Source organism: Opisthorchis viverrini (assembly GCF_000715545.1).
Source record: "Opisthorchis viverrini unplaced genomic scaffold opera_v5_453, whole genome shotgun sequence".
In the NCBI taxonomy this organism is placed as follows: Eukaryota; Metazoa; Platyhelminthes; class Trematoda; order Opisthorchiida; family Opisthorchiidae; genus Opisthorchis; species Opisthorchis viverrini.
This window is the reverse complement of record NW_008752111.1, coordinates 200,210-225,683: the sequence shown is the minus strand read 5'-3', so window position 1 is coordinate 225,683 and position 25,474 is coordinate 200,210. Positions and strand designations below refer to the sequence as shown.

The 25,474-nt window shown below is 45.4% G+C and overlaps 1 protein-coding gene across 1 annotated transcript in view; it reads left to right on the top strand.

The window, feature by feature from the left end:
- Positions 1 to 2,435: 2,435 nt before the first annotated feature.
- T265_11145 (hypothetical protein) overlaps positions 2,436 to 25,474 on the top strand; it is a gene marked incomplete at both ends in the record, with an annotated part of 34,611 nt that continues 11,572 nt past the window's right edge. The window contains 12 exons of the mRNA XM_009177727.1: positions 2,436 to 2,643; positions 2,679 to 2,925; positions 2,969 to 3,156; positions 3,193 to 3,583; positions 8,598 to 8,898; positions 11,422 to 11,751; positions 14,010 to 14,244; positions 16,219 to 16,358; positions 18,235 to 18,470; positions 18,950 to 19,104; positions 20,673 to 20,747; positions 22,248 to 22,433. Coding sequence (XP_009175991.1) covers positions 2,479 to 2,643; positions 2,679 to 2,925; positions 2,969 to 3,156; positions 3,193 to 3,583; positions 8,598 to 8,898; positions 11,422 to 11,751; positions 14,010 to 14,244; positions 16,219 to 16,358; positions 18,235 to 18,470; positions 18,950 to 19,104; positions 20,673 to 20,747; positions 22,248 to 22,433 — 2,649 coding nt within the window. The remainder of the gene's footprint in view (positions 2,644 to 2,678; positions 2,926 to 2,968; positions 3,157 to 3,192; positions 3,584 to 8,597; positions 8,899 to 11,421; positions 11,752 to 14,009; positions 14,245 to 16,218; positions 16,359 to 18,234; positions 18,471 to 18,949; positions 19,105 to 20,672; positions 20,748 to 22,247; positions 22,434 to 25,474) is intronic.

Here is a 25,474-nt window from a genome sequence, read left to right as displayed (position 1 = left end):
AATCCGTGAATCCGCGAATTTTCTCCGGTACAGATGGATGGGCGCACTCCGGCATGGTGTACCCTTGCCGCATGTTGGTTGTGTGCGTCAGCTAGATTCGTTCAGCTGTCCCTTTTGCCTGACATAGGTACAATGCTGTAATTGAGCANTCAAGGTCTTCCTAGCATAATTCGCAACTTATAATAGAAAACTCTACTTGTTGCTAATAAACATGCAGTACATTTTGCAAATAATAAACATGGACTACGGATTTTCAACTGGCAACAGGAATAATCGACCAAAATTTGCTTTCAGGGATGAACCTGCGCATATTTTGCATCCCCAAAAGCAATGTAAATTCTAGAATTTTCAAGGAATTATTTCAGCTGGAAAACTCTCTGAAAGTTTCGTCCATTGTGAGTCAACTCTTTCCACAATTCGAGCTTTTTTATTACATTACACTCGGTGGCATGTATTGACCTTGAGGATTCGCTGACCTGAGTAAATCGTCATGGTGGATGATTTTCAATAATGCGGGAACATTTACATTATACATAGACATTCTACACTATGAAATGGCAAACCTGAAGATGCCATAGCTTTCGAGAAATCAATTTCATCGAGCGAATACTTATTGTCCCTTAGTTATAGCCCCGCAAGTTCAAAGTTGAGTGCACGCAAATATTTAAGAAGAAACATTGAATAAAACAGATTCCCGCAGAACGATAACTATTGGGGTGCGGCGCAGCCGTACTAGTTTGGGCATAACCGCACATGTATTGGATAAACTCCGTTACCTGTTAGACAACATCGACGTCAGCCGAGCCTTTATTCTGACTGTATCGTAATGATCGCGCCTGACAGTGTGCCACCAACTGGGTGGTAATAACCACTATCATTCATATTAGATTTGGGCGGACAAACAGCACGTACAGAATATCCTAGTGACACTGTACGATGGATGCGCGCGGTTGCCGATGGTTGCCACAACATATAACGGCGGTCTTTATATAAAGCGTAACGTTTCATTGTCAGAGTAGCTTGTTGCATCAGACGACCAGTGGCTTCAAAGTCTACACTACTCTGTGCTTAGCAGTGATTTCCGTTCGTCGTTGGGTTCAGGCACATGATTATAAAGACAAGGAAGTGAGTTCTTATAAGGAGATTTCGTCATCGGCGCACAAATTTGCACTTCAGTGGGTTATGCCATGACAGGTGCCGCTGATTTACGGGAGTAACAGACCGACCACACTCAATGTCTACTGTAGCTTCACAACGGCAGCACAAGTGATGGAAGGATGCCGATAATCAGTCGCAAACTTGTGAGACGCAGTTCACCCCATTGGCGTTTTTGTCACCATAATTACAGTTGTCCTATAGAGAATACTCCGGAAGTTTTTCTGGTAGAAAAAAGTTACACTGGAAAGCAAGCTAAAATGCAAATGAAAAGACTAACCCTGTGAATAATTTTTCCCTTATTATTTTCGCGAAATCACTCAAGTAAACCAAAGCATTTGATCAAATTACCGAAAAATAAATGGGTACCTAAGGCTATTCTCCCAAAAATTTCCATGTACTTCACTGATAGAAAATCCGGTACCAATGTGGAGTGATCGTAGTCGACCCCACGGCCGTCAGTGAGTGTACGACGTGTTGGTCAAACAGTTACTGCCCCGAATAAATTTGTCTATATTGGCCAGCAAATCAAACATCAAAATCAGTAGCTGTGTTCACAGAATGATGGCAAGCTCAGAGCCAAAAGTACCGCATTAATGGGAATCATCCAATAACGATAGCATCAAAGCCACCAAACGCCGACATACACATTTCAATTTGTCATCATGCTCTCAGCGGTGGGCGATACATCGGGAAGTCTGTCACCAGTAGCCGAAATCAGACATGTAGCATAGGGCTAAGAAGAGTGTGTTTCCAGAAACACGACGTGAGTAAATAGGAACCGAAAATTTACAGTCACACTACCTGATCATTGCTAGGAATCAGCGTTCAGAGCAGCCGGTTGCTATTCGAAAAGGCTATTTCGCTCATCAGTGGAATGGAATTTCAGTCATAGCGGCCTGAAACGTTCTTTCCGATAGAGCAGTATTTTTCAGAATGACCGATGCATGGGATGAACAAATTCTACGCTCAACTGTCCGCTGGTTCATTGAAAATATCCAACCTAATCAGACACCACAGTCCCAAAAGAATAGACGGAAGCCATACCAGGGCCAACAATCTGCCGTTACTGTCCACTCCACTTTCCTCCGGTTAGACTAGAATCCCCAAGAGGCTGCTGCTCTGCTGGGTCTGCGAGAAAGAGTGAACCAATCCTGTTCCGCATGTTGACTTATAGTGGACCGCTTACTCAGTTCGTTGACCTAGGCGCGGGATTTGAGTTCGCTTGTCGATGAGATGTAGGCATTTAGTTTTGTCTTAGTTTTACCCTTTATGTTTAGGCCAGCTGATGAAAAGTCAGTGTTATCGTTCATCTGTCCTCGTATGCTGTCTTTTGGGACGGTTGAGGGGTTTCGTTTGTCTTTTGTTGACCGGAACCTTTTGGCTGAATTCGAGGCGTGCGATAAGAACATCGCAATTTGCAATGAGTTAATGAAAGTTTACCTCCGGCTGAAGCCTTTGAAACGGTGTCATACTTATAGCCCAACGGTATGCTGATTTATTTTCACACCAATTACCTGCAGCCTGCCGTTCGGTGTGTCAATCGGCGAATGGTTGAGGCAGTCCCGCCTGATAACCAACGGCTCGGTGTACGTGACAAAAAGGCATCACACACGTTCACGTTTTCACATGTTTTCGATTCGGAGTCTACTCAGTCCTCGGTGTTCTCAAGAGTTGCTGTTGATCAGGTCCGGAACTTCCTCGAAGGGCTTAACGGGTTGCTGTTTGCTTACGGAACCACGAGTTCTGGGAAAACGTACACGTTGCAGGGTACTGTGATTCTCCTCATAAAATTCAATTTTTCTCTCTTCAGGCCCTTTGGGAGATATGGGCATTGTTCCACGAACTTTCTGTGCATTGTTCCGTTCGGTCAAACACACAATGAACCCGTCGCTCATGCCGAAAGACTTTTCGGACGTCACCGCTCTAAGCGCACACGAAGTCGAGAAGGTATTAAGAGATAAGGCGACCGTTATAAAGCTTTCAAGTAGTTTATCTGAGGTGAGAATACCTTTGCTGTATGTTCTATGTTGGTAGGACGTATTAAATCTAGAGAAGGAAAGCCTCGATTCGTTTGTCAGCACATGTGTTTTGGACGAACCACAACCGGATCTTGAGGTGACACCATTTCCAGGAATGGATTCCAGTGAACGCATTAGGTTCAATAACGATCTGAGGTTTGCTTTTTGGATTAGCTTTGCAGAAGTCTACAACGAGCTGGTTTATGACTTACTGGATCCAGTTTATTGTGTTTCTACAATATCAGCTGCGCAACAGCCCAACTCATTGCGCTCGTGCTTGACTGCAGTGCCACAGAAAAACATCTTCAGCACGATTCCGCCTACAGGAGCCACGGAATTCTCCGCCAATCTTCGTAAGAAAGCACTAGACTTGAGGACGGATAAAAATGGGAACGTTTTTATCAAGGGTAAGTCTTCCATGCACACTGATGGCCTCAGTTATGGTAAGGAATCGGAGGCATTCTCAGTGCGCATCTAGTGATGATGGACCCGGCGAAGGGTGTACTTGTTTTGTTCTATTCATGCCCCGTTGGGTCGAATTAATTAGCTTTCCAGACGTGCCTGGTCTGCCTAAGGATTTCAACCTGACAACTGAGTCGAGTAGGGTCTGCTAATTTCCTGTTGTGGAAAAAACAAATGAGCTATGACTGGCTTTACCATTCATTGATTCGTCGGATAATTCGGTATCATTATCCGCGAGAGAAGTTAGAACAGCTGACAGTTCAAAATGTGAACTGAGTTCTGGATTGATGAGTGTTGTATAAGGGTGAAGAATACTATATGTAATGTATGATGGTCCAAGTGTTTCGGGAGGCGGACGGTTAAACTGAGAAACTGCCACCTTGGTGTTGTAGTCTGATTTGAGTACCGTAGTGATCCCACGGGCTACTCTAGCCATTTCAGGAAGGCTGCAAAGGAGGAACCAACTAAAGCGCGGCCAGCCCTAGCAACAATTCATTTAATCAGAGGGCCATTTGTTGGCAAAGTCTTGCGACGGATTTGTTGAGCCAACTGAATATTTCTTGCATATGACAAGCATGCATTTGTTGACGTATGATCCGTTGCACAACTCCGGGAACCGCACACTCCGTTCACCCAACGATCGACCGTGACCTTTGGTTAAATTCAGTAAAACAGCTTGGTACGCAGCCGTTTCGCACAGCATGATGAGTGGGACTGTGTTCTATTTGACGCACCGTCCGGCTAGGTCAGTTTGCAGCCAAGCGGGTCAAACCATTCAGCTTGGTACGCAGCCGTTTCGCACAGCAGGATGAGTGGGACTGTGTTCTATTTAACGCACCGTCCGGCTAGGTCAGTCTGCAGCCAAGCGGGTCAAACCATCCGGTCATTGGCTTTTCTGAGAAAACCCTCTAGTTGCCGCCTCGTGGGACAGACTCGACTCGTTAGCCGGGCACACCCAACAAGCACTTATACTCCGACTATAAGTGCTTTTCGGGTGTGCCCGGCTAACGAATCAAGTCTGGTGAGATGTCTCAGGTGGTTAGAGTACTAATATACTGGTCGGAAGGTCTGTGGCTCAAACCCGACCTCTGCCTCTTGACTTCTGTCTAGGCTTGGGCAACCTGACAGTATCACAGCCCTCGTGCTTCCCTTTGTTGGTATGGTAGCTAGGCACCGGAATGGTGTTGCATCCGGATGTTTTCTTATACTCCGACTATCCTGCTCTTCTGACTCCTGACTCAAAGACTGGGTAGGGTAACCCAACTAAACCCACTCAGTGGACCTGGACAGCTGGCAATCGTCGTGTGTGTTGACAGTTTACCGGTCTCTGTTGATAGCTGCCCATTTTCGATTGCGCCCTGTCCTACAAGTGGATGTCGTCAGATTGATTGTTAGCTGTATGATCAGTGTGCCTTACAGAACTCGTGACCAGCTGACGTACATGGGAGACTTCACCGCCAGTGGAGCGAGATGGCTCAGGTGGTTCGAAGCCGACCTGTCTCTCAACTTCCCCTGTCTATGCTTGGACAACCTGGCAGTATCCCAACCCTCGTGCTTCCTGCTGGTGGCATAGCAGCCAGGCACCGAACGGGTGCAACAGCTGGGCGACCTATGTATCAGTGCCCATATTCTGTCAAACTGGATAACAAGTAGCATTTGCTGGGATCCTGTACTACCTTTAAGTTGATGTATGGTCTGTTAATCAAATACGCACACTAATCACTTGGAACGAATTCTGCTTTTATACATTTTACCCTCCAGGTGTCTTGAACGGTGGATCATTTTATGTATGGTGTAAATGTTGCACTGCGCCCAGTTACTAAAGGTATTTTTTTGGATTGGATTCGGCTGAGGAATCACGCTTACTTCCTTCGCTTACCATGCCTAATTGAGCTCAACGCCATGACGTTGAGACCGGTGCTTGTTTCTGACTGAATGCAGGTGCTAAGGAAAAACTCTGCATTTACCGTACTGGTTTTCTGTACTGATTCGATTGAGATGAATGTCTGGGTTGGAACTCGGGGTAACTTAGTCGTTAAGTCGCGAACTTACTGAGCCGAAGGCCCGTGGCTCGAACCCAAGCTGGCATCTGGACTGCTACTGTCTAGGCTTAGGCGATCTAGCGGTCCCTTAGTCCCGCTGCTTTCTTCGGGTAGCATGGCAGCTATGCGCCAAAAGTGTGCATAGGGTGGGCGATGAGCTTTCAGGTGTCAGGGTCGGTCAGCTGAGCCCTGTGATTGATTCGGAGTCGATGTCCGCCCAGCAGACAATGAGGAAAGGCTGAAGTTGTGCTCCGATCACCAATCCTAACACGTACGCTGGCACCTTGTAACATGGGGGCCACCAAGTCCAAGTCATTGTGGGTGCCGGTGGATCTTGTTGCTACCAACTGCCGGTGGAGAACTACGATTTGGTTGACGTTCTTTTTGAAGCACTTAATTCGACTCCGACCTCACCATACTAAACAGTTCGCGGTTCGCTTTCTTTCAATTAGCAGAATTCGATAATACATACGTCAATCCATCATGCGAGCACTAAGATAGCCCAGTAGTATTGGGCTGAGCTAGCTCAAGTGCTGTTTGTAGTAAGCTAAAACGATATTGGTGGTATTGGTGGAGGAATGAATGGGGAGTTAGTCCAACGGTATTCAAAGCTCCGTGAGATTTCTCTGATACAGTGAAATGTCCACTGTATATCGTCTGGATTGCCCTTCCTTATCAGTGAGCAGAGAGTGCGGTGGCCCGCAAACTCCTTAAACGCTAAATAAGAAAGCTTCGGAGGAAACAGTGCTAATAAACAGAAGAAAAAGGCTTTTGTCGCCGGAAACAACCATACCTTCATTAGGTCGACCTGTCAAGGAATGCAAGTTTCTGCAAAACCATTTATGAAACCATGATTCACTGGTGCACCCAGCACTTTAAACGATAGATTCTCTCTACTGAAGATAGCTGGTTTGAATATTATCTCAGCGGAGGGGAGGCAGACTGCGCAATGTTTATATTATGGCCCTTAATGGGACTATACCCATTCCCTTCAAATAAGATTTTGGCAACTTACTAACTTACTTGGTGGGGCTCGTTCGTTCTAGTTGGAACAAAGAAAAAATGCTTGCAGTATGTGTTCTTAACGTTTTACTCAATCTACAAAAGTTTCTCTATTCACTCCAATTTGTCAGCTATATACCATGTACCGTTTCGGCCGAGAAAATTGGAGATAGGGGAAGATGTAACCATGTGTTGGAGGCGGTAGGGTAATATGGTCGGTCGGTTGGTCGGCCAGATAGTCAGTTTTTTAACTAAAATACTTGCAACGAAGTGCAGTGGCTCCAGCTGCCACAGCTCCGTTCACTGAGGATAAGGCGGATAAGTGAAAGAAAACAGCGCATTGGATGCGATGGTCCAATCTGCGCAATGAAAACAAATAGGTCCGTTTGTCTAGTGTAATAAGAAGTGAAAGCTACGCAATGAAAGTGATAGATTCATTACAAGAGCACCATTGGCTGTAACACCGATGTGTCTATCAGGGTCAATATCACCTGTTTGTTTCTCCATGTGGTCCTCATGCAGGGTGACGGCAATTGCTAAGTTGCCTGGTGGGGTCTCTCATCCTTCGTTGCCAAGTTATGGCGTGACCGCATGTAGATCGTCTCCATCCGACACCAGGCTGGGCGAATATGGCTGTACGGGACAAACCATCCTATGGCTTACCAAGCACTTTGCCTTGTTAGTGTAACCTATGAAGTGTGACCAGCTGATCTATCGAGGGAGAGTCAACTTTCCCGTGGCTATAGCTGCCACAGTCGACGGTCGACGGGCATACGTAGGAGGTGACCAGGCCAGCGCAACCTAAGGAGTGTTCTCGATTCACCTATCGTGTGAAAGTTAATTCTTCCAAAGACCATTCAACATACTTCAGCACTGCTGACTCATTGCAGACTCAGACAGCGCCCAAAATGGTGACCAAATCGAAAGTTTTTTGACGTCCTTAGGGCACAGTGTTTGGCTTTTTGACCCGTAAAATAATATGGAGCGCACCGCAACATTGTAAAATTGACCCTTGTAAAACGACCCTTGTCACGCCTACGCCATAGTTGATGCAGGTTCACGAGGGCTGCTCTGGCCTTCGCACTCCGGATTGAAATCCCGGCACTGATACAGCTGCCAACGTACACAAATTTGTCTGCTACCTCATTCGCTAGCATGAGATTAGGGTTCGAGCCCAACCAGTCATGAAGCAACACTTTGCAGGCGTGAAGCACATGCCAAACCGTGAGACAGTTATCTACATTGCTCAATAATGTTTTTATTAGGACGGCGTCTGCATGCTCGATATCTGTGAGCGAATGCCTTTGGTGTATCTGGATCCCATAGACATTTGAAGCTGGGGATGAGCGTTCCATAAGATGGCGAAGTTCAAAAGCAAAGGCGAGAGTACAGCCTTACCTGATACGAATCGATGTCGTGAACTCAGGCAATAGCTTCCCGTAGAATTTCACACATCTTTTGGAATTGGCGTGCAGTGCCTTAATTAGAGCTGCTGTTCCGGAATCTGTCGAAAGGTGAAAATGTGATCCGTAGGGAAGATACTTGGTAAATCCAGTTTGATCGACTTACCAGTGAGCAAGTCTGACATGCGCGAATGCCACTGTAAAAGAGGATTAGGTGTGCGATGATGCTTCTGGCCTACCTGACGGGGATGTTCATAACCTATGAGCTGTTTGTGTGATTGGCTACTGTGAGAAGTAGCACCGGAACGCTAGTCTGTTGTCCAAAGAACCGCCCAACAACAACCACTCGGAAGGTGAGCTTCCACGACTGCGCTTACTCTGACCTATGTTTAGTAGTTGAATAGGTTCCAAGTCTTCATTTTCCCATTAGCGTCAAGGTGGTTTTTTGCTTCCTTCTGTTTCGAAAACCCTTCCAATAATGACTTACACATTTAACTTGTTTTACTTCACAGGTCTGCGAATCTACCCTGTCTCCTCAGCCGAAGAAGCACTACGGCTTGTTTTAGTTGGTCGACAATGTCAGAAAGTGGCCGCAACACGTCTCAATCTAGCCAGTTCTCGTTCGCACAGTATCTTAACAATCAAGGCTGTCAGGGTCGTGGATAAAGAAAATCCTAAGTTCGCACGGATAAGTAGTTTAACGTTCTGTGATTTGGCTGGAAGCGAGCGCACTGAAAAGGCTGCTACAGGAGGACAAGCTGTACGGGTTCGTGAGGCGGGAAATATCAATACAAGTCTCCTGACTTTAGGAAGGTAATGTGTTTCACTTCTCATGGGCTATCGTCCTAGTTGTCACCGTTGCTGCATTTTTTAAGCTCAGAAAGAAGCTATTTGTTCTCTTATATATGCTTCGGCTTTCCCATGTTTTTTTGCTTTAATGTGACATCCACTTCTTCACTAGAAAACGTTTTCTGATTTCTCAACATGCTTGTCTAAGTCTTTAGGAATGGACACCATAATCGATGTACTCTATGATATTTGTCCAGGTTTTTTCGACGATTAATGCCGTTAACAGAGGTAACACACTGATCTGTCATACCTACAGACTACCCTGACTTAGCCGATTATTTAGCACAAGCCACTATTGTTGGAACGTTTCATAGTCACACTGCTAGATAATGCTAAATGGTAAGTGGGATCTGCGCATGATAATATATCATCATCCCCATAATTGGCAGTAACAAACCAACGACACGTACTGCAGCTTGACTGCCATGCAAATATGAGGAAGAAGGCCTCGGTAAAGACTTGAAATAAAAGGGGCTCAGTGCGAAAACGTTCTTAGTTCCCAAAGGAAATGAAGAATGTTTGCACTTTTTTCTTTATAGAACACTTAGAAGGCCGTTGGAGATTTTTCGACAGTCTGCTGCAGAAGAATACCATAAAGTTGAGATCCAGCTGGGACTCATTTGAGTCTCCAGTAGTTTTCAACTGATAGTATTTCGTCATGGTGTATACACCGCTTGCGAACCCCACCCTACGTAAGCCCAACGCGCAACGACAGGTGCGCTGCAGCTAGAGTCCGGCGAGGAAAGAACAGAATGTGCATCACTGGGATGGTTTGTATGCCACATGCTGGAGGGCTTTCAGGAACGTGTCAGCAGGACCACATGAGTCCAAACCAGGAAAGTGTAAAGACCTCACATCATTTGGCTTGAGTGTAGCCACCTTCATTTTGCGTTGTCATTTCATAGCCTGTCACCACGAACATCTCGTGATTAATACCATGAGACAGAAAACAGCGCTTTCTTGGGTAGAAGATGATTTAGTATACGTAATATGCGCCCCAACCAATTTAACCTGGTAGGTTAAATCTGCCGCTCTAAGGTCTTCGATTCGTTACGAAACGCCCTCGTGTGAACTACTCTGTTGTCTACTCGCTGAAACCAGCTAACTCCTGCTATTCTATAGTGACACCGGTGACCGGCAGTTTGGGGATGGCTAAGGCCCTTGGATCGGAGGAGCCCAAGAATCGCAACCTTAGAGGATGATTGCTCTTACGGTCGCCTTGTATACACGACCCCGTAGCTTTAATGAAATTCGTTTCTGGAGCCATAATTGACACCACATCGTCTGTCTCGTGGTGAGGCCGCATATAACAAAGTGGATAAGCGGAAACACGCGATTTTTGACGCCTTTCATCTTTCTTCACTATCTCTTAACTCCCCTCCTGGCCTACATGATGATCACTCTTATTTAGACCCCAGCTGTAATCATTTCAGTCAGGCACTTTTGGAATCGACACGTTGCACGCTCACATCTACTGCTCCTTGTCCGCTATTCGTGCTCTGTCCAGCATTAGTATTTATTACTGGCGTGATAATAACTCTCCGTACATGCACCACCCTTTAACTCTGAAGGACCTAGTCACACAATGGAAACAAAATAACTCACCCCTTGAGAGGGACCTTTCCGTTATCAGATCGTAATCCCAGTTAGCACGTACTAGTGTTTCCCCGTCAGGCGTGATTTAAGATGCACCCTTTCCAAAAGAAAGTCCATCTTTCTCGGAAAAGGCCAAAATGACCTTTTTCGCGTGGTGCAGTAGGCGGAGATGCATGTGGGCCCTGTCGTGCCTGATAATGTAATGATGATTGTCTTGGTGATTTGACAAGGACAATTTCAGTTGTCATTTTGGTAAACGAAACAACCATGCTAAATGCTCTCAAGATCTACAGTAGTATAAACGCATTCGTTGTCCTCCAGCGGATTTTTGTGTCTAATGGCGCTTTACCGTCCCTCAGCGACCTCCCATTTGTCTCAAAAGAAACGTTGGCATATATTGTTTGCTTATCAGATAGTCCATCACCCCGCTTGTATTATGTCCGTTTACACAGCACTGTAATAGGGTTGAGTATTTCACATCACTTCGCATCGCCTCGAGATAGCTCAGCGGTTAGAGCGCAAATTTACTGACCGGAAGGTCCGTGGTTCGAAGCCAAACTCAGCGTCTCGACTGCTTCTGTCTAGGCTTGAGCAACCTGACAATATCTCGGCCCCCGTGTTTCATTCTGGTGGCCTGGCAGCTAAGCACCGAAAGGATGCTACAACGAAACGACTATTATTATTAATAATATCAGTAATATTATTATTATTACTTCCCTTATGGTCGGCCTTATGTTACTCATACAGTTTGAAGCGTCTTTTTCCGTCGTGCCATTGAATCAGGATGAAGCGAGTACTTGTTACAGGGCGGATTTAGCAAGCACTACCGTTGATGCCCTTTTCATCGAATTTCTTTTACTGAGTAATTGTCTATTGATCTATTTGTGTCAGGTGCATCGAGTGTCTGCGATATAACCAGGCGCATCCGGAGAATCCAAAACTTGTGCCCTACAGGGATTCGAAACTTACTCGGTTATTTCAGAGCTTTTTCACTGGTCGTGGAAAGGCTTGCATGATAGTTAACGTTTCACCGCATCCTGAATTATTTGACGAAACTTTGCATGCCTTGCGATTCTCTGCTTTGGCCACTCGAATCATCGTTCAGCCCAATGCCGTGGTCGATACCACCATTGTACAACCGAAAGCAGCTGACGATGGTGTACCAAAGCGACCATTCCATATGACACACCGCATACGTGTAAATGCTTCGGAAACATCCCAGTAAGTCCAACGGTCATCCCTCTATTAACTGATTATTTTGACACCGCCGTTTTGCGTTACTTTAATTAGATTCTTACAGTATCCCGGGGGAATGAAGATTGTTTCTTGATGTGTAAACCTCAAAGTCCTACACTCCCGTCGGGCATACTATGCTTAGAACATCCTACTTTTTGTGGAGATATGCGAACGTGAATATGTATGGTTTTGTCCATTGGTCTTCCAAAGAACTCATGATCGTTGCGTTCCAGTGAAGCAAAGTTGGTCGTTCTGCTACTTGAAGCGACAAGAATAAATGATATGCTTCTACGGGGACTTCGTACAAATTTTAACTGCTGGAGGTTGCAAGACCCATTGTTCTTGTCTCCCTTACAATCCGTGAACAAAATGAGGATCTCCGAATGTATTACTATTGGCCCGGGTTCTTCAACAGTGTGGTTTTATGTGATAGTAGTCAACACCATTGACTGTTATCGTAAGACGTGATCAATCTGTCTTCTAGAAATGGCGCAAACTGGAATTTGATATTCAGCAGTCGTGCTTAGTATTATTTCTGCATGGGGCTACTCAGCTACTGTCGTCGAATAATTTAGCCTCACGGTACTGTTTGCTTTCCTCCGCGTCCCGCTATCTGCCCCCCCCTTGGCCACGGACTGGAAAGCGATTTGTTTTCAACCTTTCGGCAACGGGTGGCAGTGTGATTGACTCGCACAGGATATGGCTCCACTCATCCTTCAATCAGGAAATCCACATCACGTGGTCACCTGTTGACTGGCTCAGGTACAAGCTTCGAAACTGTCTATTAGAGTCTCGTGAGATGGACACTGCTAATGAGGATGAGACAACTGCACAGTAGTTCTCGGTTTCACAGCATAGATCGGGTTCACTTACAAATCGAAATCTCCACTGAACATATAGTTCATTTCCTACGCTTCTACTGTACTGTCATTTCCCACATTCAAACAGACTATTGGTATCCTGCTACACGGGCAACTGTTAACTACTGACGGTAGTGTGATACGGTAGCAGAAATAAACCTCCGACAGACAAGCAATCAATTATTGGAAGCATGTTTTATAACTAGACTCGATGTGTTGAGCTGAGGGACAACCGCATCCTCCGACCGGATATGTGTTCGTTATTTCATCATATACGTTTGATTTTGAAGGCACTCTGGTCTTACTGCATAGTTTTTTAACTGTTCGTGGAAGATAGCAGGAATCCGATGGTCGATGGTTAGCGATGGTCACAGGTAACTTAACACTGGCGTTAGCACTCTGGAATGTTCCGTGTGTTAAGACGGGAAGTTGCAACACACATTAGAACAGGCTAGCAGTCGAACCAGCTTCGGCTACACTGGGGATCCGTATTACTGATAAACGGGTCCCAGAATTACTCGCATGACGTATTGTGCACAGATTTGGTTCGCATGATGGTAATTGAAGTTCGCCTACTTACTTGACGAGTTTGAGTAGTCTGTTCTACGGAGATCAAGTTTGGGTCTACATGTATCACTAGTGTCGGTTGTTCTAGCGGAGCTCGTTCACTTGGGGTCTTCATAGAAGTGCGACATCTGCGGAATACGTGGCTTGTGTGTTTGAGTACGATCCAGCTAATCCATATCGTCCATTTTGCTGATGAGGATGCCTGGTGTAAACAGCTAGCTTGTACAAGGCCGATAGGGAAACCAGAATGACGAGCCATCATACCAAGCCGGGAGTTGCCGTACACACACGTCAGTCTATTCGAACAAAGCCAAATAATAGAGAGAAGAAAATAAACTGGAGAGTGATGGGGACCTAAGTCTAGCCTATCATGAACACTCGGGATGCCTACATCTCCAACGCTTAGTTCAGTGAGGCGTGAACTTACTGACAGAGAGTCCTATTCGACCCCAACTCGGGATGCCTACATCCCCAACGCTTAGTTCAGTGAGGCGTGAACTTACTGACAGGGAGTCCTATTTCGACCCCAACCACTCTCTCTCTCTCTCTCCTTCTCGACTACTGCTAAGGCTTAGGCAACCTGGCAGTATCTCGGTACCCGTACTTCCCGTGAGTGGTATGGCAGATAGGAAACGAAAGTTTGTTGTAGCTGAACGGAACAAACTGTCCGAGGGGATGTAGAGCTATAAGCTATTTTGGTAGTGCTGATCACCGCACGTGGCTTAGTTTTGTGAGGTTGATAAACTGTACTCTTCAAGTACACGCTTGAGGTTTCAATCACTTGTTCTGTTTGTCGATTTTTCCTTTTATTTTTAGGTCAATTCAGGAAACTCCACCTACTGTCGTTCCTCAAAGGATCCGTCCTGATGTTATCCCTCACATATCGTCCACACAGCTTGAAGGTTCGGTTGCGCGAACAAAATCCGTGAGTGGTTTGTTTGACGATGGGCAGCAAGAGGAAACGACGCTATCTGCCGCTGATGCTGCCTCGCCTCATACACCAATGAACACCGACGGGACCGAGCTAATCTTGGATGACTACACGAAAGACGTCAGTGCAGCGGATTTTAACATTTACCTTGTTGCTAATTGGTACTGCAGTTGTTACGTACATTCAGCGGCGGTGTTGAACGTGTTATTTGACTTACCTACGTTAAAGGGTTCATCCTTGGGGATGTACGGCAGTGAAACACCTTTGTTTTACACCACTGTTACTGCCAATGATTCTGATGATCCTTCTATGTAGCGGTTTGAAACTAATCCCAGGGCCGCGGTTTTTATATTATTTGTCATCTTTTGGTGGCCAGTCGGTCTGCTTTTCTGCCACAGTTTTCTTCTGACGATAACTGAAAAGCAGATATCCCTATCTATCTATTTACGGTGCTGAACTGAGTTAAATGTATTTCGACACGGTAAACAGTGTTTATTCGTTGTCAGCGTGCACTCTGACAGACGGCAGCTCAGAATAGCATATAATATCTGTCGAGACCCTGTGGGATACTTCTGTCAGCAGATGGCACGAACTCGCTTCTGGTGGGTGTATGAATACCTATGCCGGCTAGCTATCTGCGTAAGTCACTGATTTGGTCTCTTGAATCCGTATTGACGCTCACGATTCAGATAACTCAAAGCAACTTATTCGGTTATGATCTGAACATCATTTGTTTCTACACGTTTTGAACGCAGCGCTGGCTGCGTTCGCAATTCCCTTGTTTACTCAAACAGTTTTATAGTTAGTACCATTAAGTTATCATGGGTACTACCATTTCCTATCCTCGGTGTCCATAAATCCGGTCCCATCTTTTAATGACAAATTACTCAGGTCTTCACACCTCAAGGTCCTCGCTTGGCGAGTGTCTTTGACGGTTGTTTTCAGTTGAAATCCAGTGTGAAGTATCGGTTTGCTTCCTGCAGCTATGAGAACTGTGTTATAGATAATCTGGCAACCGTACTACATAATACTTGGCTTGATTTGTTTTGACCGATTTTCGGCAGATTGTCCCGCTGCGGATGTGATTTCGACGCCCCAAGAAGCCCATACCATCATTCTAGTAGCCTTATCTTTCAGATTACCTCTGGTATTATCCTAAGCAGGTTGATCCATCACTGAGAGGGCCAGGTTCCCGAGATTAAAGCTGTTCTCCCACCTGGCTGTGGTCGCTCCTGTAATATCTCAGCCTTGTAGCTGGTGTTGAACTGAAACATTCCTTCCAATGACCATTTTCCTTGAATTAGAAGCTACTTTTGACTTGGTCTTCCATCGGAGACCATGGAAGTGTTTGGCGAATAAAGATATCCCTTTTAAATTCGTATCTCATAAAAACTGAGTACGCCCTCTCTGTACTCTGTACCGTAGTTCGGTTACTGTATGTTCGACTATAAGTGCCTCCAAGGCACTTGTTGCCCTGGTGAGGAAATCGGACCAGTGATGCCTAGGTACGTCAGATAATTTTCGAGGATATTAATGCTCTTTCGGTAACCGAACTTGTCACACTGCATGTGCTGTGCCTGTCAGGCCAGGGTCCTCTCCGCCCAGCCACGTTTCACGTGGAGGCAGCCTTTGTTCTTTGAGTCCATGACGTAGTAACGAAGAGCGAAACTCCTACTAGTCGCCTCAACCACGTTGACAACTACAGTCCCACCATATGGAACCCCTGGACGGTAAGCATGGATGATCAGTGACGCCGACAAATTCGCCCCCTCACGGCGTCACTGGGGATCCAGCATCGGGTCTGTTACCTTTATTGCATGGTTGTCACCTCACAGTATATCAGATACATAGGTCTTTGATGACTCCCTTCCACGAAGTGATCAGACCACTAGCCCCAAAGCGCATCCGTCGTAGTCTCAATCTCTCTACTTTTAGTGAACGAAACTGTATCATCTGAAACCACCAGAGCCAGTATACGCTGAACGTTAGTTCAAATAATGGATTGTCCGGTACGCTGGCTGACATAGTGGGATTTTCTCATCATAACGATGATTTTCCGTACAGTGACTTACTTATCTTTCACTTCTATTTCAGGAGCTGATATTCATGGTTAAAGAGCTTTCTGAGCAGCTGTTTGAGGCGAAAGGGGAGCTAGTTGAACAGGAGGCGCGCCTGCGTCACGAGATGTGCGAGGCCATGAACAGGCAGTTAATTGAATTTGAACGCGTCTACGAGTAAGTCTCGCCTTGATGTGCACAGTGCTATTGAAGTACCGTATTCACAATGAACTGACGATCCTTCCGTGGGATTTTGCAGAACCAATATCGTATTAAGCATGAAACGATTCCGTGGGAATAAAAATCCTATCACCAATGGTTACGTGAAGCGACTGTACGAAGCTTTGGAGTACAAACTCCAACTCATTCTCTCATGAACCACAGCCCTCAGCCTGTTATAACAGTCAAACGGAAGTAAGTTATTGGAGGAGTCACGGTAAGAGCACATTGTGCACTGAATATGGGTTAACAAGATCCTGAACCCTTTACCGAGTTCTGCCATCTTGTCGTTCAATACATCAAAATCCACCAAATTTTATGTCCACCTGTAGGTGGATATGACCGGCAGAGTAGGTTGTGAGGATCCTGGCTATCGGGTAAGAATCTGTGAATGAAATTGCGGCAGGCTTCTTATTGCCTACTAGCTGAACTGCTGAATAATTTACAGTTCAGGCTCTTGTATCTAGAGCCAAATTTTAGTGACCTTACTTCAAGGGGCTAATGTCTCTCAAGAAGACAGGGTACATAACGAGCGAGCATTATATTTGGTGGGAAAAGGTAAATCTTGCCGATTCAAATGAACAGATAATGTTCTTAGCATGAAATAGCTAAACACCAGCTGCCGGAATTCTTCAACAGCTATTTGTGTATGGGCTGGATCTGAGGTACATCACATCAGTAATTCCTGGGTAACATTTTCTTATCATGACCGACTGCAAGCTGTCAACGAGGTCCTTGTTTTGGGTCTTGCCTCACTTGAGGAAAGAATCATCATGGCGTTTTGAAATACTGCCAAAGGGTAAAGTTTCTTTCACCCCGCTTCGTAAATCCGTGTGAGCTCCTGAACCATGATGGTTCCAACCGACCACAGACAGACTGGAATATTCCGTCGCTTAACTTCGTTCTTGCACGGATCTATCCTTGTGGCATCTGGATCAGGTCTACTTTTTGTATGCATACTGGTTCCGGATCCCTTTATTCTTGAGGATCATGTCTTTGAGAAGGACACACTGCGTGCTGCTCATTCAGTTGATTGCTTATGGACAGAGGTGTGTGAACAATGTGGGGCCCATTTCTGAGTATCCACCCAGTAGTCTTCACTCCTCCCTTTCTTATTCGACTGTGTGATAGTCGGGTATTGTTTCATAACGGCTGCGGAAAGACAAACAGTTTTATTCCTTCGGGCGTAAAGCAGCACACTTCGAGGTGTTGATCTTCCTCTTGGCTGTGTCACTTGTGTTGGACTATATGGCGCAATTTTCTCGCGCTACATACTGACGTTCCCGTGTTTCTTGATGTCAATAAACTCATATTCGTTTGGCTGAAAAACTCTGTGGTACCTGATTGCCTTACATGTATCCTTAAATGGCCATATGTCATAGGTCTGCGACCAATGTTTGTTAGCGTCGACGTAACCAGAGCAACAAAATCTACTGTAGACTAGCAAATTCTTCTGATGACGAATGTTTGTGAGCTCTAGATGTGCTGGTCGCGGCAGAGATCATTGACAAAGTGCTCACATCCTTCTTCTTACCCTACTCTATTTCAAATCCCACACCCACCAACTTAAGACTTGAGATTTGGATACTCGAACGATGTCCTTCCTTTCCAAATCCTCACCTCAAATCAGGTTACATTTCCAGGGTTTTGTTTTCAACAATGCCTAGCTAGATCCTGGTATTTTTATTCTTTCAGTCCCTTTGCTGATTTTTTGGTCACTTTGTAACAAAACTTCACCACGTGATTTTTCGTTTTCACGATTTCATCTCAGTTTACTCACGGTTTTGTAGTGCCTTTGTTTGTAATCACCCTTTAAATAATTCATTCCATATAGAGAGGGACTAAATGCACAAGAAAAAGTTGTGATCGAGCAGTCCAACAGACGCCTGGAACAGATTGCTCTGAGACATACCGGTTTTTGTAATAAAGGACGAAAGCGCCTCCATCGGGACGACTCTACTGCCAGCAACGATGACAGCTCTTCCTTTGAGGAGTACGAATCGGTCATGGAAGAACGGACCAATGGGGACAATCTTTGCATCGAGTCATCCGCTGAAATTAAACCGACAGGTATGGCTTCTCTGAAGGAGACAAGCTTAGCTTGTTACTGTACTTATCTTACTTTTCCGCAGCTGAAGACAACTCATTGGGACAATAAAAAATTTGCCTGTGGGTTTCAGCCTTACTAGATCTTCTTCATTTTTGTATGCGGTATACTATTGTCTAAGGTACGATACCCTGTAAAATTCTGAAGGTGAATCCCTATATGTAATGTTAGTTAATCTAGGCTGTCCAACTGTCAGCAACAAAGAAACACGAGGACTAAGACACCGACAAGCCGTTTGAGTATAGATGAGAACCGTGGAAAATTGAACCGCAGTTTCGAACCAAAACCTCTCTCATTAGGCTGCCTCTGACCTCCGAGCAGTCTAAAGCTCGTTACTCACGTGCTAGTTTATTCAATGTAATCAAAGCCACTCATAGTTTGTATGCCGTATTTATGTTTGAATTTCAACGGTTGCTTAGTTTGTGGCTTCATAACTTTACAGATAGTCAGGAAAGCCAAACCAATGGATTACAAGAACGCCTTAGCGAGCTGGAGGGTGAACTCGCTGATCAACGTGATGTTATCGAAAATCTCTCAAGGGAACGGGACCAACTACGAATGGAGGTTACTCGGTTGGAGTTTGCCTGCTCGCAGTTGGTAATTATTTTTCAAGTTTCCTCACTTTTGTCCCATATGTGTATGAGATCGAAACTGGCGGCCCAGGACACGACCTCATCGTTTGACAGACGTGGGGCGATCCATATTTGTAGGACCCTCTTGTATTCACAGCTATCTATACCTTTTTATCGAAAAACACCTCGGTTAACACTTTTAAGAGCACAGTACAGCAGGATGCAGCTGAATGTTACCAGGCGTTTGCTTATTTAATGCACCACGACTCAGTCAATGGTCACGTGAATTCGAGTGGGATCCAGTAAGCGGTTTACTCATACCTGACTGTCAATTTATAAGTTAGTCCAAAATCAGTACTTTTACCACCTATCGTTAACCATTAACAGACCAAGCAATATCCTCTTCCTGCGGAGGTAAAAGGTCGTTTCGGCTGGTAGAGATGGAACTACATGACTGGGTTGCCGGGTAACTAGTGATTACTGGTTCACACGTAGTGGTTTATACCTAGCACTTCATGGTATTCGCTTTGAATCGGCGTGTGCCCACTGTGCGTTACTATTCTTGTAAACCATACAAATTCAGCGTTTTTTTCAATCTCAGGCCGTTTGCTTTTCGAATGTAATAGCTTCGGTTAAGGTGAGACGAATTAGTTGTGAATTCCAAATGTGATTCTGAAATTGTGTAGCCTCTTCTGCTGTTTGGGGTATCGACTGAGTAATGGTGTTGAGGTGATTGCTCTTACTGTACAAACGGGGACTGTTCATGACCCCCCTACCGACTTTCCATCTCTGGTTTTTGATAACGAAACTAAACATGCTGCACCACAGGGTAGAGGACAAGCTTACGGGGTAAATTCAATACACGTCCCTTCCAGAGTCCTAATCACTTTACTTGTCTATTTTCCTCTAACTCATACTGGCGAATCTACTGAAATCGGCTAGCATCAGGTTCATTCAATTATGCAGATTTGTCGTTTTACTACGACAACTTCGTATCCGTTGGCATTATTTGGCACCCGACCTTCGAAACTGCTATAGTTGTTGGGATCGATGGCACCACCTCCGTGACTTACGTGCATGTCACCACATCCGACAGTGGAGCACTGCAGAGCGACATGTGGGCGTAATTAACAAAGCTGTAACAGCAACAAGTATCCTTTACTTTTCACCGTCTTTTAGATCCTTATTTTCAACTGTTGGTCACTCGTTTTATCCACTCACCACCTGGACAGGATATACCAACTTCTGAAAGTGCTTACGCCTACTAAAACGCGTTATGTGGGAATGGAACCGCGTGTCCATCGTTAGCAGGATACCTGCTTGTGAATGACAGCTGTGCGTGCGTCGTGTCAGTTGTGTAAACTAGGCATTTCTGGGCTGGTTGCTAACTTACTATTGATTGCTTCGTATGCACATCTACTTGTGGAGGCGTATGGAAGTATTTCTTTCTAAGTATGAGTGGCCTGGCGTGACCGCAGTGGGATACTTCTGATTTGATCTGACTAGGTTCACTTTTATTCAGCTTATTTTTTCCTTTCACACACCTTACTCCTTAAAGTCACTTGTTTTGCTCCATTTCCCTTCCAACTCAAGCAGGTTCAACTGGAAAGCGAACAGACAGGAAAACAGAAGAAAAAATATGTGGACTCCAGTTCACAAACAGATGAGGTAAGAACAATGCATGTATACACTGAGTCCTCAGGTTTTTCCCTCCAATGAAGAACTTTATAAGCGACAACTTCGTTCCGCTTTCATCCCAGTCTGATTGATTCGCAAAATATTGTGGGAGTTCAATGGCGATTGACCTGGTTATCCTAGTCATCCCTTGATATCAGCTGTATTGTTGATTCATCTGTAACTGCCTAGTTTCTTAGGTTAGCTCGTCGTAAGAAATTAGATGTTCCGGTAAAGGTAGAGGCCGTTCCGGATAGTCAAAAAGATATCACAGGTCAATTATCAAATGATCAAACTATTAAAGGTAACGAGGGGTCAGATTGCAGTAGTTTCGGAAAAAATATGATCGCTTTCCCGGGCCACATGTAAGTTGGGTAACACAGCCCTCACATCATTAGCAGTCGGCTGTGAGGCCTTAATAGCGTAATTTAAGTTTATACGTGGTGCATATTCTTAGCCCACGACCGGTTTCGCCCTTCTTCGAGCTCATCAGGTAGGCGCAGTCCCCGAGTTTCCGTTCTACTTGAGACCAAATTGCACGAAATTAGCAAAATACACTGATCAAGATGCCCCTTGATTGCAGTGATCGCGACCAGTTCGAAGTTTCTTGCCATGGGCTGGAGGAATTACCATGGCCCTGTTCTTCAGAGTGACGTAAGGCTACCTTGACTAGTATAGCCCGCTGACTTTCAGTGGAGCGAGACATGAATTATTCGAGATATATTGGAACCAGAGTCCCAGTGGTCGTTTACCGTTATGCTACATGTGCAATATTCAGTCGCACCGTCCAATATAATTGGATTCTTCCAGCCACTAAAACCACCTAATGCAATATAGTACCTGATAACTACAAACCGTTGTATCAAGTCTTGCTTAATTCTACTGTGACTCGAATCACTAATGCTACTTCCAGACTGGCTATCAAAGATGCGTCTTCATGAGAAACAGACTTGATTATCCTGATAATCCAAGCATGCGAAAATAATGAGATGCTGAAAATTCAGACAAGTTTCACGCAACGTAGTATCCCAACAATGCAATCCATCTGTATACAGGAATATGATATGGAAGTCCGTTCTACCGTTGGTTTTAGTTCAACCATCGTTCTTTATGTCGTAGGTATGTGAGGGTGACCAGCCCAATGGTTGGGCTGATTCCAAAACTGTGTGGCATTTAGTTCACGTAATGAGGTCTTTTTCTCCCTTGTTGTATGCCACGCGCGAGCCTTATGTTTCGGAGTGGCCAACCTGTAGTGCAAGTGGATATAGCTTTTTTATATAATAAAACCAGCCACATATTTGACTTATGGGGTGTTCAATCGTCACATCAAATAGGAGTTTGCTCGTTTGGTCACTCCTCTGGAATGAGTCACCTTAACCAGGCCCCACATATGATCCCTCATCAGTAATGCCGGAAATTTCACTCTTTCTCCTGGAACGTAATATTCCTCGCTCATCTCAAACCTGTTTTTCTCGTATTTGCAATACACCACAGACTACCCATGACTTGCTGTCCACACCGCTGACCGTCATCAAGGCGTCTCATTCGGGAAAGGTTGATGTGCAGCACAGCATTTTCGAAGATTCGGAAGTAATAGTTCATCTGCCCAAGACTAAAGACGCCGGACGAAAATTCTTTGATTCCTCCGTTAGTCCAGAACAACAGCAACGCCTTCTTCCGGTGAGCCTTGCCATAATCACAGTTCAATTACCTCATTGGTAATGGTTACTGTTAGGAGCTGGGTGTAAAATATTCATACTACAGCACTCTTAGATGAACCATCTTTTTCTCTGTTTCATGGCTTGGATAATTCACTATAAAATGTGGATTGGTTTTTCGAACGGTCATTGCACAATCTGCACTGGTCATGGATATGGTGCACCTTCAGTCCTCAGAATCTGTTTTTGAGTGATTTTAGCGGATGCTGACTAGACGGTTTACTAACCGGCTTTCAATTGTACTTTAGATGCTCCATTTGAGGAATGTATTCAACACTGCTCGGCTCGGTGAATCACCTTGCACAGAGCAGTTATTCTGCATGCCGAATCGGTACAAGGAATGTACAACCAACTGGTGGCTTGGAAAACATTTAAAGATACTGATACCGATTCTTCGTGTCATTTCGCCTGGGCACGGTGGGAACTATCTTTGCCATCCGATGTTGCCAGTTGTCTTGGTGTGCCGAGACAGACAGCTTCCATTCTGCGGTTCTTAGGAGTGAGACACTAATGTCGTACTCTCTCCGCCCTCTGGTTAGGCCGACTTCCTGTAGCCGAGTTGATCACGCTACTGAATCATCGACTCCAGAAAGGATTCGCAAAGGAAACCCTGCTGCCCGCTACATAGTGGGCCAGACTTCTGTGTCAGAGGCTAGGGGCAGGGTCCCCGAACAAAGCCATACATCCTCCCACTTCCTTGCGGTTCAGACTTTTGGGTCAAAGATTCAAGATGGGGTTCCTCAACCAAAACCTTTCCTCGGCCTGGGCAACCGAGAAGTACCACTTGCCTGCACAGTTCGGTTTTCACCGATGTCACCCACTTCTTCTCAGTACACAAGCCAACGGCGCTGGGTCATTTGACTGCCAGTTATCTGACCGATGGGTCTGGTGGTCCCCGCTGCCTGCTGACAAACAAAATGACACCTAGCTAAATCCACGAGATCGTTTCTACGTCCGTGCACCATGTGAAATTGTCAAACAGGCAATACTCACTGAAGCCTTATACTGCATTAAAATTGATGTATGCTGGGTCTCGGAAACCCATAGTAGACGCAGAATCGATGGCTCGTGGAATGTATGGCGTGGGGGTCGCACTCTCACTCAGAGGAGAACGCGATTTGTTGTATTGGATTCCAGTGAACAGTCGTCTTCGCTCCGTTCGGGTATCCAGCTCAATCAAGCTCATTGCCTCTTGACATAAAAACGGTGCTTGTTCGTAGTGTCAGCGTGTGCTCCAACGGTTCGTAGTTCTGACGCTGAGAAGAGTACTTCCTATGGACAACTATCCGGGCTTATTCGTCGAGCAAGAAGCACTGACACTGTGATCCCTGCAGATAATATAAATGCCCGATTCAGTCGTATGAGCTAATTGGAATCACATTTTGGCGGTCGATTCGGAGTCCATGCTCGTCGCACAGACAAAGGAGAGCGACTTTCTCAGTTGTGTGCTGATCACGAAACTATCTGGCTATTACGAGCTTTCAGCATAAACGTTCGCATCGGGTAACCTGGCGGCCACAGGCTGCGAAACTGCCGTGGATACAGTTGAATCATGTGGCCACCGGTGGAGAGCCACAATACAAGAATGCCGTTCGTTCTGGGGTACACAACCTGATTTCGATCACCCAGTGGTGTGAGCATGTATAACAATTCGTTTCCCCACAGGCTCTCGCGATTCAGCAAGAAACATGCCAATCCACCATCTTCGAAGAACTATCATAGCTTAACAGTATCGGTCTGAGATAGCTCAACAACTCTCTACAGTAAACCAATACTGCACTGCAAAATGTGAAGGGAGCTATGCTAGCGGCGTTCAGTGCCATCTGGTATCGAAGGTATTCTCTGGTTTTATCCTTCGAAGGTTGGCTGAACACAAGAGAGACAGATCCATGAAAAACAAGTTGGGTTCGGTCCTTCAAGTGGATGCATCGATCATATTTTCAACCTCAAACAGATTCTGGTAGAGCGATATGTTTCCAGCACCAAACAACGGTTGTCTTTGACTTGAAAACTGCATTTGGCTCTGTGGACCGTAAAGGCATCATGGCAGTGTCTGTAGAGCAAATGTGTTCCCAATAAATTCTTGAACCTTCTTACGGTGCTGTTCGCCGACTCTGGATGCGTGAAGGTCAATGGGAAGTTTTTACTAACATCAAATGGTGTCAAGCAAGCCAGTCCTCTTCCACCATCCCTCTTCAAACTTGTCATTGATACGCTAATGGGAGACCAACTACCCTAATGCCCCCAGTGCCTGTGGGGTCAAAGTGCTCCCGAAGCGTTCGCTCATAGGTATGGAGTACGCAAACGATGTAGCTCTTTTCTCGTCTGACGCCATTGTAGTACAATGGTAAGTAATTTTAATAATTCTGCCTCACGTGGCAAAATATTGGTAGCTCGGATGAGCTTATTGGTTGTTGATCAGATGGCTGTTGATCTGTTCGCCAAGCTTGGCAATTGGCTTGCAAACGTTTCGTCACCATACGAGGAGACATCATCAGTGCGCAGTTGGGTGGGTACTTCTTCCTTGCCTGCGTGTGTTTATATAGCAGTCAAAGGCCATCTGTTATCTTCTGACGTGATTGGCTACCTGAAGTGTAACGAGTCTAGTGAACCTATTGGTCCGTTTGTGATCCTTGTTGCGTTGTGGTCTGTGTTCCTTTGTGTTGATTGGTTATCCCAACGGCTTCTAATTTTAGTAGCTTGTTCTCTCTGGCCTTGATTCGCATTGCGTTGTGGTCTGCCGTTCTCGAGTTTGATTGGTTGCTTGTACCGCCCTATTTCCTCCACCGTGGCGGTTAATGTCCCTGCGTCCGCCGGTTGATTTGGTGCTTTGATTGGGCGCCTCCTCCAATCCAATTGATGTGTCCGTTTGAATGACGCTTTCTTGCTTCTTGTATGGGTTCCTCGTATGGTCGCTTTCGCGGCTCTAAGTTCTGTGGTTTTGGCGTTCTCTCGCTCTTAGTGGCTGGTAAATGGGATCAATTTCAATGTGTTTGTTGATGG